The following is a 17,882-nucleotide window of genomic DNA, read 5'->3' on the forward strand; positions in this document are numbered from 1 at the left end:
AAAATTACATAGGTTTTTCTTGTACAAAAAATAATCTCATACATAACTCTGTAATAGAGAACATACACTGTAATAGTGTTTATACAAGAAAACCTTTATTTTCCGAAAAGAAAAGCGGGTAATAGCAGTCAGTTGACCCATATGCTGCATAGATGAATAAACCTCACAGTACAGTAAAAAACTGGCACCTTGCCTTTAAGGCTTCCAAGAACTTGGACACTGTGCCTTAAGACCTCCAGAAGCGCCTCTGCTCCCATCATGCACCACAGGTGACAGGCCAGTTCTGTTTTTTCCGGCTCCTTCTGTGAGGATCCTGGCGCTTGAGCTTGACCGTTTTTGATTATCTTTAGTCAGTAATTGTTTTTTTCTATCATTATTCGACTTTTTTCACAACAATTTATTTTATTTTATTGATCAGGTAAGGCATATATGCAGTCCTCCACAGTCAGGAGAGCCCTGCCAAACATCAAAGCATGTATGAGCATGTCACAGACCCAATCAAAAACAACCCCACCTGTCCCCCCTTCCCCCCCTCCCCCCACCACCCACGGCCACCCAGCGACCCATCTACCCACCCCTTATCCCTCCCTAACCCAGCGCACGTAATCACAGTAAGCCTCTAGTAACTGTTTGTATCGAGCTAGGAAACGAGCGTCTCCTCAGGCCTGGAGCCCATCTACCAAATCCACACCATCGTCCGGTTCCACTGGAGGGACCAGAGTTAAACCCCTATATTCCGCCCACCTCTTCCATATCTTGTAATGTTTTCGGGGGCATCCTCTAGCCTCAAACACTGGGCGCTCCAGCCCCATACAATAATCCATCCCTGCCTTCCATACGCTCAACGGGGGGGCTCGATCACTCTTCCATGCTTGCGCCAAGTCCCGTTTGGCCACGACAAGACCCAGCAGTAAAAGTTAACGCTTGTAGGTATTTTCCCCAACGCCCTCTAGCACATGGAGAAGGGCCAGACGATGAGTACGGGGAAGATCCCATCCCAGCACCTCCGACGGACAGCTCCATACACCCCGCCAGAACCGGGTCAGGCAAGCACAAGACCACACAGTATGCATCAGAGTACCCATCTCAGCTCCACATCGCAAACACTCTGGGGACCCAATCAAGCCCGCTTTCCACAATCGCTCTCGCGTATAGTAGGCCCTATGTAGATATTTAAATTGGACTAGTCTTAGGCGCACCGCAATTGCAGTCCCTCGCGGGGACTCCAAAGCCTCTCTCCAATCGTCTACATCCAAGGGTCCAACGTCCCTTTCCCAGGCTTCCTTCAACGCAAGTAGGGAGGAGGAACAATGAATGACTAGGGTTTGATAAATACGTGACACCTTCTTGTCTCCAAGGTCTCCCATGAAAACCTTTGCTTCCAGGGGGCTAAACTCCGGCAGCGACTCCAGACCAACCAAGCTGGGCCCAAGCGCGTGGCGGAACTGTAGGTATTTGAAAAATTGAGTGTTGGGCATATGGAACTCGTTTCTAAGCTCCTGGAACGATTTGAGGGCTACTCCGGATACAACATCTCACAGCGAAGAGATCCCTATAGAATCCCATCCGCCAAACCCCGGCAGCGAGGCCAATGCGGGGAGTCGCCCGTTATTCCACAAAGGAGTCTCCGCTGTCAATCTGCCCCACCAGCCCATACGACGCAGCGCCTGTCGCCATATCATAAACACCACCTGCGTGGCTCGGGACAACCGCCTCCGTAGTCTGGCTGAATACAAGATCATGTGCAGTGTGTGAACACCCATCAACGAGCGCTCTAAGGCGTATGCTGTTTCTCCCCTATCTCCGTACCACCATTCATTCAGCACTAACAAGTGGGAGGCCTGGTAGTATGACAGCACATCAGATGTTGCAAGACCACCACAGTATGTGGACAGGAAACAGGTACGCAGCGCCACCCTGGCGGCACCCCCAGCCCACAAGAAGCGTCCCAGCACAGAATTAACCTGCCGGAACCACTGGGGTGCGATCGGGTGCGGGTGGTTCTGCAGCTGATACAAAAGGCGTGGGAGCGCAACCATTTTAAAAATCGCAGACCTACCGTATATAGTAAGAGGCATCCGGGACCTCGTTCTAATGTCCGACTGAACTCTTTCCCAAACTGGTATCACGTTGCGCTCCCAAGAGATCGCCGCAGACTCGGACAGGAACACGCCGAGGTATAACAAGCCTCCGACCGCCACCTGTAAGGCTGACGCCCAGGAACCCGCATATGCCCCATCACCCACAAGGTGGATTTACGCGGGTTAAGATACAGACCCGAAACCTTGCTGAATGTGCACATGATTTCCAGTATCCGTGGGCCCCATCTATCCAGGTCTGTAAGGAAGAAGAGGACGCCGTCCGCATAAAGTGCGATCCTGTCAGTGAGTCCCCCGTCCCACCTGAAGTCCCGTAGTTGCGCATCAATTCGCACCCAAGAGGCCAGGGGCTCCATGGCTAGCGCAAATAAGTACGGGGACAGCGGGCAACCCTGGCGGGTCCCTCGACCATTCGGAAACCTCCCGGAAACAGCCCCGGAGACTCGCACGGACGCCGTAATGTCAGTGTACAACAGCTTGAAATACGAAATAAACACAGGACCCAGGTTAAGATGGGGCAGAAGCGCAAACAAGTAGGTCCAGCTCACGGAGTCGAACGCCCTATCGATATCCGCCAATAGCAGGGCGGCCTGCTCTCCCGTGGCCCCCATCGCATCTACTGCGGTCTGTGCCCTTCTGATGTTGTGTCGCGTCGCCCTGTGCGGCATGAAGCCGGCCTGGTTCGGGTGAACCAGATCAGCCACGTAGGGGAGAAGCCGGTTCGCCAACACTTTTGCCAGCAACTTAGCCTCAATGTTAAGCAAAGATATAGGGCGATACGAATCATGTCGGTCAGGCGGCCTACCCGGTTTCTGGAACTCCACCACCTCGGCGTGTCGCCAGTCTGCTGGCAGCCGACCCAGCTCCCGCGCTGCCTCCAACACAGCCCTGTAGTGGGACCCCAATTGGAGCTGGAATTTCTTGTAGAATTCACACGGGAAGCCACTCGGCCCGGGTGCCTTTCCGGTGTTGAGCTGTGTCAACGCATCCTCCAGCTCCTCCACCGTGAGGGAGGTCCAACGCCGCTCGCGTCTCGTCAGAGACGGCCCTCGGGGGCAGGTCAGCAATAAACTTATCGACCGGGAGGCAATCCTGCGGCGCATATTGTTCCGCATAATATCGAGCAAAAATTGCCGCCAACTCCACCGGGTCTGTCACCATGACGCCATCGCCATCTGTGAGTCCCGGCAGTCAGCCCCCGAACGTTCTCGAAGTACATGGCAGTGGTGGCAGCATCTCTACGCAAACGCGAAATCTTCATTTACCCCTATCTGGACGATTGACTCCTGAAGAGTACCACCCCTTCTCAGCTTCAGAGTCATCTCAACTACTGTCTTCAGCTGTTGAACACGCTGGGGCTTCAGCTCAACCTCAAGAAGTCGGTCCTCAACCTGACAGAGAATCCATTACCTGGATTCCTCGCTGGATACTGCGAAGGCAAGTGTGTGTGTTCTTTGGAGGAGCGGTTTTCTTCAATCCGAAGCAAAGGTCGCGATCTCCTCAGTGCAAGTGATCCCACAGTCAGACAGGTTTCGTCACTGTTGGGCTCCATGGCCTCTTGCGTGTTCATCGTCCCCAATGCCAGACTGCACATGTGTCCTCTGCAGCAGTCTCTGGAAGACCAGTGGATGCAAATCTCAGGTCGTTGGGAGGACCGCGTGACCCTACCTCAGTCTGCCAAGGACTCCATCAGATGTTGGACGAAGTGGTCACACCTGCTACAGGGAGTCCCAGTTCATCAAGACATCCCCACTCAAACGATAGTCACAGATGCTTCCCTACAGGGTTGGGGAGCACACATGGGGTCCCTTCAAGTACAAGGTCTCTAGTCTGAGACAGAACAAGGAGATCACATAAATTCCCTCGAGTTAAGAGCCGTTCACCTGGCTATCAAGTCTCTGTATCCTTCTCTTCACTCCAGCTCCCTCTTGGTGCAGACGGACAACACCACAACGATGTATTATCTGAACAAGCAGAGGGGGCACCAGGTCGAGAATTCTCTCTGGAGGGCAAAGACCATTTGGAAATGGCTTCTCTCAAGAGGGCTCTGCATCGTGGCCATTCATCTTCCAGGTTCAATGAATGTCCAGGCTTACTCATTAAGCAGGGACTTTGTAGAAGCGCAGGACTGGGTGCTAAACGCTGAAGTCATGCAAGACCAATTTCGACAATGGGGAGTGCCAGACATCGACCTCTTCGCAGACGCAGCCAACACCAAATGCCCGTCTTCACATCCTGCCTTCCCCAACCAGATTCACAAGGGAATGCCCTTTTGATAAACTGGTCTCAGACATTCTTGTACGCCTTTCCACAGATTCCGCTGATCCCTGCAGTGATCAACCAATTTTACAGGACCAACACCAGAATGATCCTGATAGATCCGGAGTGGCCGCATCAGTGGTGGTACCCGGACCTTCTGCAGTTGTCCGAGGTGCCACACCGGAGGTTGCCTTGCCGTCCGGATCTGTTGTCCAAGAACGAAGGGAGAGTATTTCATCCCAATCTCTCCTCCCTCAGATTGACAGCATGGTTCCTGAGGTCATTCAGTACGGACACCTAGACTTACCAGCGGATTGTATGACGATTCTGAAAGAAGCCAAGAGACCTTCCACCAGAAAATCTTATGCTTTCAAGTTGGAAGCGGTTCTACCTGTGGTGCTGAGACAATGCTCATGATCCGGTCAAGAGCAGGCTCTGTTTCCATACCTACTACATTTGGCCACGCCTGGTCTGCAGTTTCTCTTTGATTAAGGTGCACCTAGCAGCTATTACTGCGTACAGGAAATCTGCATCTCAAATCTTTTTTTCAAAATGCCAGTGGTTAAAGATTTCCTTGAAGGGCTGAAAAAGGTTTTGCCCCAGTGACATCCCCATCTCCTCCATGGGAGCTCAATATAGTCCTTACAAAGCTTATGGGTGCTCCTTTTGAGCCGAATCTCAAGACCTCTCTGCAACACTTATCATGGAAAACTGCCTTTTTAGTCGCCATCACTTCTGCCCGCAGGGTTAGTGAGATCCAGGCCTTGTGTTGTAGAGAACCATATACTGTCTTCCCTGCCCGCAGGGTGGTTTTAAGGACCCATCTGAGTTTCCTGCCAAAGGTTGTCTCAGATTTCCACCTCAATCAGGCGATCACCCTTCCCACCTTTTTTCCCAATCCCTCTACTCCACCGGAGAGGTCTCTTCATTCTTTGGAGCTCAAAAGGGTTTTGAATTTTTCTCTTGACAAAAGTAAGTCCTTTGGGCACACGGACCGGTTGTTTGTTAACTATGGTGTCATAAATACCGGTTCAGCAGCTTCTAAGAGATCCATCTCTAGATGGCTAGTTTTGTGCATATCCTTGGCCTACGAACTAGCTAACAAGGCTCTTCAGGGCAAACCCAAAGCACATTCTACCAGGGGGAAGGCTTCTACTACGGCCCTTCTAAGAAATGTGCCTATATCACAAATTTGTAAAGCAGCAACTTAGCGCTCAGTTCATACTTTCACCCGCCATTACTGCTTGGATTCTAATGCACAGGCGGATGCCCAAGTTGGGCAAGCCTCTCTGAGGAATTTATTTGCTTGATGCCATGTTAAGATGTGCTGTTACTTGTTTTTGTCTATACTATTTGCTTGTCCGCGAGGTAGTGGATATGGGCTTGCTACTCTATTCAGTGCTTATAACTATTGGTGAGTATCCCCCTGTAAAAGAAGGATGTTACATACATGTAATCCTAGTTCTCTTCCAGGGGTATACTCATCAAAGTCATAAGCAACCCTCCCGCCTCCCCGGACAAGCACATTTAGTATATGTTTGTAGTGGTTGCATCTTTTAATCCGGTTGCTACACCGTAAAAAAGAACTGACCTAACTGTCACCTGTGGTACATGACGGGAGCAGAGGGGCTCCTGGAGGTCTTAAAGTCAGTGTCCCAAGTTATTAGAAGCCTTAAAGGCAAGTTGCCAGTTTTCTTTTACTGTACTGTGATGTTTATTCATCTATGCAGCCTATGGGCCAACTGCCTGCTATTACCTGCTTTTCTTTTCGGAAAATAAAGGTTTTCTTGTATAACACTATTACAGTGTATGTTCTCTATTACAGAGTTGTGTGACTTTATTTTTTGTACAAAAAAAAACCTATGGAATGTTGGCTTTTTGCCCTATTGGAACTGTTAGGCTGCATATTTGTGTTTACATACATGTATAGATGTATGTCATGGGAGTGCTAGACACTTGGTTCCCGAACATATATGCTCCGGGATCCTGCTCATGGGCAGGGATTATTCAGTGCTTATGACTTTGAGTATACCCCTGGAAGAGAACTAGGATTACAGGTAAGTAACTAATCCTTACTGTGCAGTGCTAGATAGATCAGATTTGTAGGTAAAGCATGCTATCTCATCTCATGCACTGGCTTCCAGCAGGTGGAGTAGATCTAAGTGGCCTTTAATAGGTAAAGCGTCTGGTACCATTGACAAGTAGAAGTGGGGAGTCTTGGATGCACTGTTGGGAGGCCACAGTCGTTAGGCTTTGTCCATAGTTCAAGAGACCTACAATATGGTGTGTATGACGTTCAGTAATGTGAGATAGACCTTTTGGATAATCCATTTTTTACAACCTTTTCATGCAAGAAGTTCCAGGCTTAAGTAGCTAATTGGTAGAAAGCAGAGGGCTCAGACTAAGTATTTGCAGCATGTCCTTGAAGGTGACTGGGTTTTATAGAGTCCTGTAAAAGTACAATCTATCGGGATAATGTTAAGTTTGGGCTGGCTAGTTACTGCTAGATGTTTAAAATGGTCAAGCTTCAGGAAGAAACAATACATCCGGTAGTAACTGACCAGTCACTTGATATCTAAGACTGCGGTAGAGGGACTGCTCCACTACAGCTGTGCGTCATCTGCATCTTAGAAGACAGTTTCTGGCTTAAAAAAACACTCCTACAGCGATTGGTTGTTGAGGTATCATGTTACTTGTTTTCACAGGGGCATCCAACATGAATTCTGAGATGGAGACCGGCATGCAGGAGATACTATTGGACGATGCTGACGAAGACAGCGTGGAATTTAGACTGCTTATGGAATTTGCCCAAAGAAATTTATCTGACAGCAAATTCCAGGAGCTTATCAAAAACCGCCACACCCAGGTACAGGATGAAAAGAATGGGAAAATGGTAGAGCAATTGATTGGACAATGTGGAATAGCCACAAAAGATCTTCCTCCGGATATCACATTGACTTCCGATTCCAAGCACACCAAAGTAGAGGGAAACAAGAGGAAAAAAGCTGTTTGGAGAAGGATGATCCCTCGGTGTATTCGAGGACAAAGCTTGCCTGAGTCTGACCTTATTAAAGAAGGAGAGCTACTGGGGATGGAAAAGGGCACAGTGGAGTCGGAGACATCTGTAAAGCGTGCATTCAAGCAAGAAGGTGAGTTGGGATCAATGCCTTTTTGTTTTAGTGATTTAATCCGAGACCTGTGCAGGCTGTTCAAAACGACATCCCAGCCCAACAGTGAAAAATATGCTTTTAAATAACACAAAGTAATTACAGTCCCTGCTATTGAAGTTTTTTAAAAACTTACTTGGTGTACTTGTATAACTTTTCTGGGAAATAAACTGCTTGCTATATCTCATTGGGAAATTAGTTTCCCTATTGGTAAACTTGCCCTCCTTTGAACAATTTACACTCGTGAGAAAAAGTAGAGTAAAGAGCACGGACTTTGATACTGGCATGTTCGTATACTTTGGTCAAACGAGGGCAAAATTATCATAGGGATCTTAAAAAGGACATGGACTACTTACTAAAGCAGGATACAAGTCATTAACATACGCTGTGCAAACAACAAATAAGCACCCTAAAGTATGTATTAAATAGCCTATCTGTAAACTTTAATAATCTGGATGACATAATGTAAAGAGGTGATGGCTGAGATAGGAGTTGGGGTTAAGTTAATAACTGAGGAGTTCTATTCAGTCTTTTTAGGTTTTATGTCGGTTTCAGTAGACCCCTTGATCTCGACTATTTTTGCTCAGTAAATGTATGTATATGTGTGTGTGTGTGTGTATATATATATATATATATATATGTGTATATATATGTGTGTATGTATATGTATATATATATATATATATATATATATATATATATATATATATATATCTGTCTCCCAACAGTCTATAGCACTCCAGCCGGTAATGCCTCAGAGAAAAGGGAAATGGACACCAGATTTCGTGGTTCAGCAGGTCTTGATTTATTTTAGCCTTCGTTAGACGCGTTTCGGATACCTGAGTATCCTTGGTCACTGGTGGAAATGCAGTCAGCTTGCTATTTTTATGCCGTGTTTTTGTGTTGTGATGCTAACACCCCGATCATGTGATAATGCAGATAGTGTTTTGTCTATGTTTACATTATTATATTCTCTCTTTTCTCCATTTCGACACTATAGTTGTAATACATTTTATGCATACATCGCGAAATATATTATTAGACAACACACTTGGTAATAGATTCATATGCATAAATGCAAAAAGTCGTGCAGTACGTTGTTCATTGTTGTCGCGAATTAAAATACGGCATTTAGATGACCAATGACCAAAAAGAAAGAGGTAAGAAATTACCAATTCATATATATCTTTGGCAAATAAATCTATGAATAAATACCATTTTTATATATATAAAAAAATCGTTAATATAAAAATATTTTCCAATTCGCTACAGTACTGCAGATTGAAATATATGAAGGAATAAATTCCTGTATTTCATAAATCCCTAGAATGTTGTATCGGAATTGTATCTCTATGGGTATGTGCAAAATCCGCTTTGTGCATAGTCAAAATGTTACTATATATATGTATGTATGTATGTATGTATGTGTGTATGTGTGTGTGTTAGTATACAGAAGACATTTAAGTAGGTATTTTTGTGTGTTTTGTTCTTAATTTCACATTGCACATGCATTTTGAATATTTCATTTTAATTGAGTGTTTAAAAATAATAAAACAAAATTTGAACAGGTAGGACACCACTGCCCATCCCTGCAAATTCTATGAGGGTCCCACCTGACCCCACTCTCTCCCTGGTCAATGAGGGTCGGAATAGTAGTTTTTTTTCTTTATTCTCTGTATTTTTTTATTTATTTTTATTAAACTTAACAGAGCGGCATTGCTGACAGCATACAGAAATCCACAAAATATAGCTAGGTTACTAAATCCTTACATATTTCACTCATAAAGGCGAAGGCGAGTTGTATAAAATGCAGTACTCTCTTCAACCTGTCAGTCCCTCCCATATCCCCCATTCCCTCCCTACTCTTCACCTGAGCTATCACTTTCTGATTCTAGCGATGGGTCGCAAATGTTCCCTCGGTAGGTATTCCATGCTGCCCAGATTTTTGTCCATTTGCGGGGACATCCCCGATTGACATATACTGTTCTTTCCGTGACCATCGTCAGATCCATATCGCGACACCACATAGTTAACGAGGGTAGTTCCGCTGCGCCCCACTTTTGTGCAATGTTACGTTTTGCCACCATTAGTCCCAATGTGACCCACAATTGACCGCAACGTGTTAAATCATTAGAATCCCATATGTTCGGTTTTTTTTTTTTTTTTGAGATGTTGTTGAGATGTTGCGTGGTATTGAGGTAAAAAGTCATTACATATATCAATTCATTACACAATCCGAATAAATACTCAGAATAAATATATTGACAACAATAAATAGAGAATACAAAAAAGTAAAAGGCAGGATTAAAAAACACTGGGGTAGGCATAAATAGACGTAGGGATCGTCCAATCTCATTAACAATTCGACTTATATTTTCAGTGCCTAGATTCCCTCCATTTTCTGACCGGAGCCCATATGTTTCTACCCAATTCCCGTGTTTTCTTTCCCTTAAAATCATACAAGCACTCCTCGATATTGTGCATTCCTAAAAGCCTGGTAAGCCACTGCTGAAATGTGGGTGCTGTGGTATCTTTCCATCCAGAAGAGATTAATAAACGGAGTATAGCCACTGATATAAAAACCAGGGCTTCGACTCCACCTTCTGCCTTCAGCTTGCCGTCCGTGCCTACTAAAACCACTGTAGGGGATAGAACGATGTTTTGTTCTAGCAACCCCTCCAAAAATAACTGTATCTCCCTAATAATCGGTGTTAAATTCGGACAGTTATAAAACATATGGAGTAAATCTGCTGGACCTGTATTACACCTAGGGCACCTGTCATTATCTCTTACGCCCCAGGCGAACAATTTTGATGGGGTAAAATACAAGTTAAAAAGGGTCTTATAATGTTGAGCCCTCAAATTTGAGGACCGAAAGATCCTTTTATTCAAAACTAGGGCTAAATCTAGATCCAATCTTTTGAGCTAGGGTAGTTTGTTTTTTCCATATCATCCTCCAGCTCTTGTAGAAGATTATTATACCCTTTTTCAAATAGTCTACAATTGGATTGCTCACCAAGAGGGGTAACCTGGGCCTGAATGAGCGAAGTGTTTGAGCTATTTGCCCATATAGAAGCCACTGGCTGGCTGGGAGCCCAAATTTTTGCTGCAGTGTGTTAAAACCAAGAATCTCATTGCCTAGTATAACATCACCTAGACACCTGACTCCCAGCTCCCTCCAGAGACGACTATTTCTGTTTTGACCTAAATGAGCAAAAATGTTAGATTTCCAGAGATCGATATTGACATGGATTTTTGGGATGTTCAAAAATTTCATTACCAACTTCCAAGTTCCCCATGCCCCCATCAGAGTCTTATATCTAGCTCTCTTGTATATGTTCAATAGGCATCTACGCGGCTCCGGCATAAGGGACACTGTCATTACTTGTGAGGTTGTTTGCATTACATGCCGCCAATACTGTGCTAACGCCGCACATTCCCATATAGTATGTATGAACGAGCCTTTCTCCCCGCAGCCCCTAAGACAATATGGGTGCTGTGTTCTCTGCAGTTGGTGCATGGTAAGCCTGGTGTAGTATATTCGGTGTAAAATCTTGAGTTGTATAAGACGTAGTCGTGCGGGGATCCCTACCTCTCTGGGCGATGCCAGGGCGTCCTGCCATTCCGAGTCCTCATGTCACATAATTCTGTATTCTCTGTATTTTTAAATATCTTTTGGCTTCATAGAGGTCATGAACTTGCTTTGTACCACCACCAGAAGAAGCCACTTGTTTGTTAGGTTGTTGTTTGCATTTACTTATTGCTTTTTTTTTTCTTGCAATGGAATTACTCAGTCCACTAGTACAGATAAGCAACAAAAAAAATTGAAATGTGACTCAAATTAAGTATTCCACTCTTCTGTATGAACAAGCTGAGAAAATTCGCAATTCGATGATCACTGTAAGGAGCCAGATTACTCGGATTTCTCCTCCTGGATTTTCGACATGTAGAAGGTTCAAAATGGGGCTATTCTTAGAAGCCTACATGTTGGGAGGCTCCAAAAGAACCGGTTGATCGATGCCAAGCCAGTGCTTACTTCCTTGGGTTAATTTTGAGACTGACTTGGTCTGGTGCTCCCTTGTTGCCTACCAGTTGTTGGGCCTGCTGTTAAATATTAAGACTGCCTGTTCTGGTCTCCTCCAAAGCGCCATCAAGAGGAGCAAAGATCCTAACCTCTTCCCGATCATCGACCGGTTCATACTACCAAGGGTGACGAGGTGGTTAGGGTCTTTGCTCCTCTTGATGGTGTTTTGGAGTCTAGGGTGACTTCCCTTTGAGGTTCATGAAGGTTTTGGACTGACTTTTGCTATATTCTGCTGACGAGCGATCGAACCTACACACGTACAAAGACTTCGCCTGGATAGAGTTCAGCCTCTTCCCACCAGCGAACAGATTCAAGCTCACCTTAAGGGAGCCTAGCAGAAGCAGAGGTTATAAAAAAGAGCTTTCTGGTTTCTTTCTATTCCACTAGAAGGAAATCGTTGCAAAGGAGAAGGCTCCATCTTTGGTCTCCCTCTCTCTTTTGAAGATATGTCAAGAACACTGGAAATGTAATGCTGCTGATAACCAAGACATTTATTTATTTATTTATACAGGATGTATGATGCCCATGCCTGCCCCACCAATGATGCGTACCAGCGCAACCAGAGACCAGAGAGGAGCGGGCGGATACAACAAGCGTCCTTTGTTAGACGGTAGGGAACAACCATGTCTTTACAGAATTCCGAAACGTCAAAAGATTGAATATGACTCGGATGCTTGCTGGGAGGGAGTTCCAAAGTTTGGCCGCCAAAAGGCCAAACGAGCGGCCCGCAGCCCTAGCTTTTCTTACTGGAGGGACACAGACCAGCCGCAGTGGCGGATCTCAGAGCACACCCGGGCAAATAGGGCTTCAATAAACCAGAGAGCCCGATAGGGGCTTGGTGCATCAGGATTTTGGGCGCGATGCACAGCACCTTAAAGTGAATGCGGGCTTCAATGGGCAGCCAGTGCAACTTAGAGAGCACATGAGCCACCGACTGTGATCTAGGAAGCGTTACTAGCATGCATGCTGCCGCATTCTGGACCCTCTGGATAAGGGTTAGAAGTTAAGAGTTTTTTAAATTTACATTTTGATAAGTTAATGGTAACCAGACATTATAGAGAATAATAATGTAATTTTAATTCCTGGTCTGAGTATTTGTAAGTGGGTAAAAAGAATTAGTAATGTTTAATTTTATGACCACTGTTATTTTATGTTTCTTTATAGCTTGAAAGTCACATAAATGAAACGGTGTAGATTTTGCTTGAGGCTCCTGTTTTATTCAGGCAGCAAACATTGCTGCTGCTGAACTGTGTCTCGTAAGACTAGGACCCTTCATGGTCCTAGTCTTACGAATCCATCAAGCAGTATTAGACTTAGACTACAAACCAGGTTCCTTTACAAGGATTGAATTGCAATAGCCATAAAAGGTGTTGAATTGGGAATTTTATTGCTTCTAATACATAGCAACGCCATCACTCTCCCAGCAAAATACTTCAATCCTTGTTTACATATTCATTCATACCCAGGGCCACTGTAATTATGTGATGCAGCGGCATTTTTCACATATAGATTTACCACATTTGTCACATAATTCATCATCTGATGCATAATCCGCAGTTTTTAACAAAAAAAGTTTGTAGCACAAATGATTCAAAAGTTACGAAACCTGCAGCAACATATGTTGCCCCGCAGTGGGAGGCCCTTTGCAAAGATTGACTGATTATTGACTACTTATTGCAATATTTGGGTGATAAACTAGTACTAATGAGGTGCAACCAGTGCCCAGACAGTGTTACAAAGTGTAAAAAGGACAAAAAAAAAGTATTTCTATCCCAAAGTGTACACCATTACGCTGCATAATCTGCTTTTTTGGCTGCATACTTTACTCAACCCTGCCCCATAATTTGGCCCTTCCCCTGCTGCATTATTCCAGTGGCCGTGATTATACCCTAATAGATCTATTGCTGCTAATAGATGTGTTGCTGAGGCTTCTTAAATATGGGACAGTGTACGGTAAGCATGAACACACTAACATTAAGGGCCACATGATGGTCCTGTGTTGTGGTCTCTAAGAAAAGGCCTGCAAACTGGAGGTAGCCAATGGGTGTGGGTTTGTTTGAGACCAATCGGGTTGTTGCCTCGCTTTTATGGGCTTCCTGGGATTTGTTACCTTTTGTTCTCTTCCAGGGGATCCTCATCAATAGTCATAAGCACTGAATATTCCCGTCCATGTGCGGGACCCCGGAAACAATATAAAAATATATATGTAAAAACACATATATCTCGCTCCCTATATATGTACGTACATATATTATTTTTCTCACACCAATGCAAAACCAAGAGCAGACAATGTAAACTTATATATATATATATATATATATATATATATATATATATATATATATATATATACAGCAATTAGTAAGGAACAAAAAATGCATTTTCAGCTAAAAACTGGCACTGTGCCATTAAGGCAGCCATGACCCCAGGCTTCCCATCATGCCTCAGGGGGGACAGTTAGGTCAGTTGTTCTTTCTGGCTCCTTCTGTCAGGATCCTGGTCAAACAGCTCCCACCTTCTTTTGACTTTCTGTCAGAAATTCTTGGTGATTTACTTCAATTTTTGTATTCACTCAATGTTCTTTTGCCTTCGAGAGATAGTGCTGCCTTTTTTTAATTAAAAAAAGGTTAATTTTTTGTCAAAATGCCTTCGGTTTTTGACTCCTGCCCTTCCTGTGGGAAGAAAAAGGCTTGGACTAACACACATCCTGTGTGCATCCTCTGTCTTCCTGACACACATTCTGCAGGAAATTGTGATCACTGCAAGTCCTTGCCAAGGAGAACTCTCAAAGAAAGAGAGAGAATTCGAATTTATGGACTTTCTGAGAGAGGTAGGTCACCAAAGAGACAGAAAAAGCGGAGAACGCGGTCGACGTCGGGAGATGTCCCGACTTGCTCTCCTTCGGCGTCGGTATCGGCGTCGAAGGTTCCACCGACGAAGAGTCAACTCCCCTCGACGGTGAAGATTTCGGCATCGAGAGTCAAGGTGACTCCGCTGCCGTCAACCGGGCGACGTGCAGCGTCGAGAGAGAGGTCTCCGTTGGAGCAGAGGAGCTAGACGTCGAGACCTCCACCGTCGAAGCCTCAGGTCCAGTCTTTGACTCCGGCGTTCGACGTCCAGGCATCCTCCGTCGGCGTCTAGTCATGGACGTTCGACGTCGAGGCACCCTTCGTCGGCGTCTGGTCATCGACGCTCGACGTAGAGACACACTCCGTCGTCGCCAGGCCTTCCACGTCGAGACATCCATCGAAGTCCAGTCGAGGGCATTCAGCGTCGAAACACCCTCCGTCTGCGTCCAGCTATCGCTGCTCTGCGTCGAGAAGGCCTCCGTCGACGTCGCCTCACCGGCGATCGACGTCGAGACAGATGTCGTCGAGGCAAGGGTCTCCAGTACAATCCCAGCAGTCTCAGCCAGCAGTGGCGCAGCAGACCAAGACAGCGAGTTGTCCGGTTCCGTCTCCAGGTCATGGGCCTTGATCGCAGAGGTCTCCGAGATCAGCCTCAGCTGCGGAAGGTGTACTTGGCTCTCCAGTGAGCGTCAGTTGCTCTACCAAGCGGAAGAGAACACCAGAACACTGTGGTTCTCAGAGTCGCTCGAGATCCCCGGCGTCTCCTGTGAGCCTGTCTTCATCCTCTTCAGGCTCCTCTCCTGTTCGTCAAGGTGGATCACCGGATATAGTAATTTATTCATCCGACAGCGAGGGATTGAGGCGTTCTCCTGCACATCCCCCGCATGGACAACAGGATATAACACCTTCTGCACGCTCTCCAGTGAGGGATACCGCACAGAAGTCGCCCAGGCTGTCTCCAAGATGGTATAGGCCTCTACACCACTGGGCTACAGACAAGGAGACGGCCTCTAGGATGCAAGAGCCTATCTCCAGGCCTAGAGAACGGTCACGCTCTCCGGTGAGGCCCAGAGAAAGATCACGCTCCCTGGCGCGGCACAGAGAAAGGTCACGCTCCAGGGTGCGGTCCACCAGGCTGAGAACAAGATCTAGGAGCAGAAGGAGAGAACGAAGATCTTCAACTCAATCTTCTTCTCCTACACGCTCTCATAGGGACTACTCGCCTACTTTGACAGACTCTCCACCATCAAGGATATCCCTGATTGATGATATCTTCACGTTTCAGGACATACTGGGTAGGGGGGCTCCACAGATCAAGACCTCAGTGATCTTTGAGACTCTGCATCAGAGGTCTGCACCCAACCCTCTGTTGCCGTTGGTACCTGGGATTATAGAGCTGGTGATGGAGGTGTTTCTCACTCCAGCAACGGTAAAAGCTGCCCCGGCGAGGATCCTCAAGAAGTACCGGTCGCCAGAGGAGGACCCTCTGTTTCTCAGAGCTGATCTGCCCCCGGACTCAGTAATAATCGCAGCGGCGAAAAAGTCCAGTGCGGTCTCCTCCACGGTACCTCCAGACAAAGAGAGCAAGACACAAGATTTGTGGGGGAGAAGAGTCTGTACTAATTCATCCTCCTTTCTCAAGGTGTCCAACGCAGAAGCCCTTTTGGGGCGTTATGACAGATCCCTGTGGGATTCCCTACAGTGTTTTGTGGAAAAACTCCCTCAGGAAGACCGTAAGGACTTTGAGGAAATTCTCTTGGAAGGCAGCCAAGTCTCCTATCAAGTCATTAGTGCCGCAGTGGACAGAGCTACCCTCGCGGCTCATGGCTATGCCCATTGAATATCAGCAAGAAGATCATCCTGGTTGCGCCTGACTGTTTTGAAACCAGAAGCTCAGGCGAGAATCTTGAACTTACCCTTTTCATGGACTTCGTTGTTTGGGGCAAGTACGGATGATGAAATGCAACGTATGAAGGCAGATTTGGACACTCTCAAAGCGGTAGGGCTTGAGAAGGAGTTCAAAAAGAAATATCGCTCCTACAACAAAGGCTCTTCAAAACAGCGGGTTCAAACCCCGCACTGGCAGAAGAGTCCAGACCAGCAGGGACAGCAAAAGGCCCAGTACCAAGTCAAGCGTAATCCCAGAGGAGGAGGGAATCCACGCCAGGGCAACAATTCCAACAAAGCCCAGTCCAAACAATGAGGCCTTCCTTCCCCCAGCACCCTGGACCGCTCCAGTGTGGGGGGGGGGGGAAGCATTGCAGGGCATTTAACAGTTGCAAAGCATCACAAAAGATCGATGGGTGTTGACTACACTTCAGAATGGATACTGTCTTCGTTTCAGTCACCCGCCTCCATCTGTTCCCCCGATGCCAACGTCGAGTCGCCAACTACACCTTCTGGAAAAAGAAATAACTACTCTCCTCGAAGTCAGCCGTTGAGAGTTCCAGTGGCTCAAAGGGGAAAATGAGTGTACTCCCGATATTTTTTTGGTCAGAAAAAAGGGCCAAAAGGTGGAATACAGACCCATTCTGGACTTGAGAACACTCAACCTGCATGTCAAAAAAGAAAGATTTTGCGTGTTGGCGCTTCACCAAATATATCCACATCTCAGGATGGGAGATTGGATGTGTTCGCTGGACCTGCAAGATGCCTACTTTCATGTCCCGATCCACCCCAGTCACAGAAGATTTCTTCAATTCCGGATGGGCACCTCCCACTACCAGTTCAAGGTCCTGCCGATTGGGTTGAAGTCGGCTCCCCGGGTGTTCACGAAGTGCGTGGCAGTGGTAGCAGCTGCTTTACGCCGCAGGGGGGTCTTCATATACCCATACCTGGACGATTAGATGTTGAACGGTCCTTCCCCAGACAGTGTAAGAAGTCCATTCCAGACTTGCATCGAGCTCTGCCAGCGACTGGGGCTACATGTCCACTTCAGCAAGTCAATCTCTCAGCCCACCCAGAAGATTCACTTCCTAGGATGGTTCACAGACGAACTCAAGACCTCCAAGAAGGACTGCCGTGCCCTCGAAAGTCTGGAGAAGGGAACCAACACCGGACAACATGTCCACCCTCAAGCTCGCCACCCGGAAGCACCACCAACTGATCCGCGCCACCAAGAGAACTGCATTCCAGGAGCGGCTGAACAACAACGCACACAACTGCAAGGAACTCTTCAACATCGTGAAAGAGTTCTCCAACCCCAGCGCCGGAAACAACGACATCACCCCATCGCAAGACCTCTGCAACTCCCTCGCCTCCTACTTCCACAACAAGATCACGGACATTCACAACAGCTTCAGCATTCAACCATCGCACACAACGACCGCAGCACCGCCGCCCACCACCACCCTCCGCGCCTGGACTCCGATCAGCACCGATGACACCGTCCGCATGATGAAATCCATCCACTCCGGATCTCCGA

General features: G+C 46.7%; 1 protein-coding gene across 14 annotated transcripts in view; it reads left to right on the forward strand.

The window, feature by feature from the left end:
• Positions 1 to 17,882, forward strand: part of BCL2L14 (BCL2 like 14) — a 315,763-nt gene that overhangs the window by 162,876 nt on the left and 135,005 nt on the right. For 11 of the 14 annotated variants that reach the window (XM_078673446.1, XM_078673471.1, XM_078673426.1 and 8 more), the window contains 2 exons: positions 7,064 to 7,507; positions 12,121 to 12,219. In XM_078673446.1, the coding sequence (XP_078529572.1) occupies positions 7,075 to 7,507; positions 12,121 to 12,219 (532 nt within the window). In that variant the 5' untranslated portion in view covers positions 7,064 to 7,074. The remainder of the gene's footprint in view (positions 1 to 7,063; positions 7,508 to 12,120; positions 12,220 to 17,882) is intronic. The other 3 variants (XM_078673480.1, XM_078673483.1, XM_078673489.1) reach the window with 1 other exon arrangement.

This window comes from Lissotriton helveticus, chromosome 1_1 (assembly GCF_964261635.1).
Source record: "Lissotriton helveticus chromosome 1_1, aLisHel1.1, whole genome shotgun sequence".
NCBI classification, from domain to species: Eukaryota; Metazoa; Chordata; class Amphibia; order Caudata; family Salamandridae; genus Lissotriton; species Lissotriton helveticus.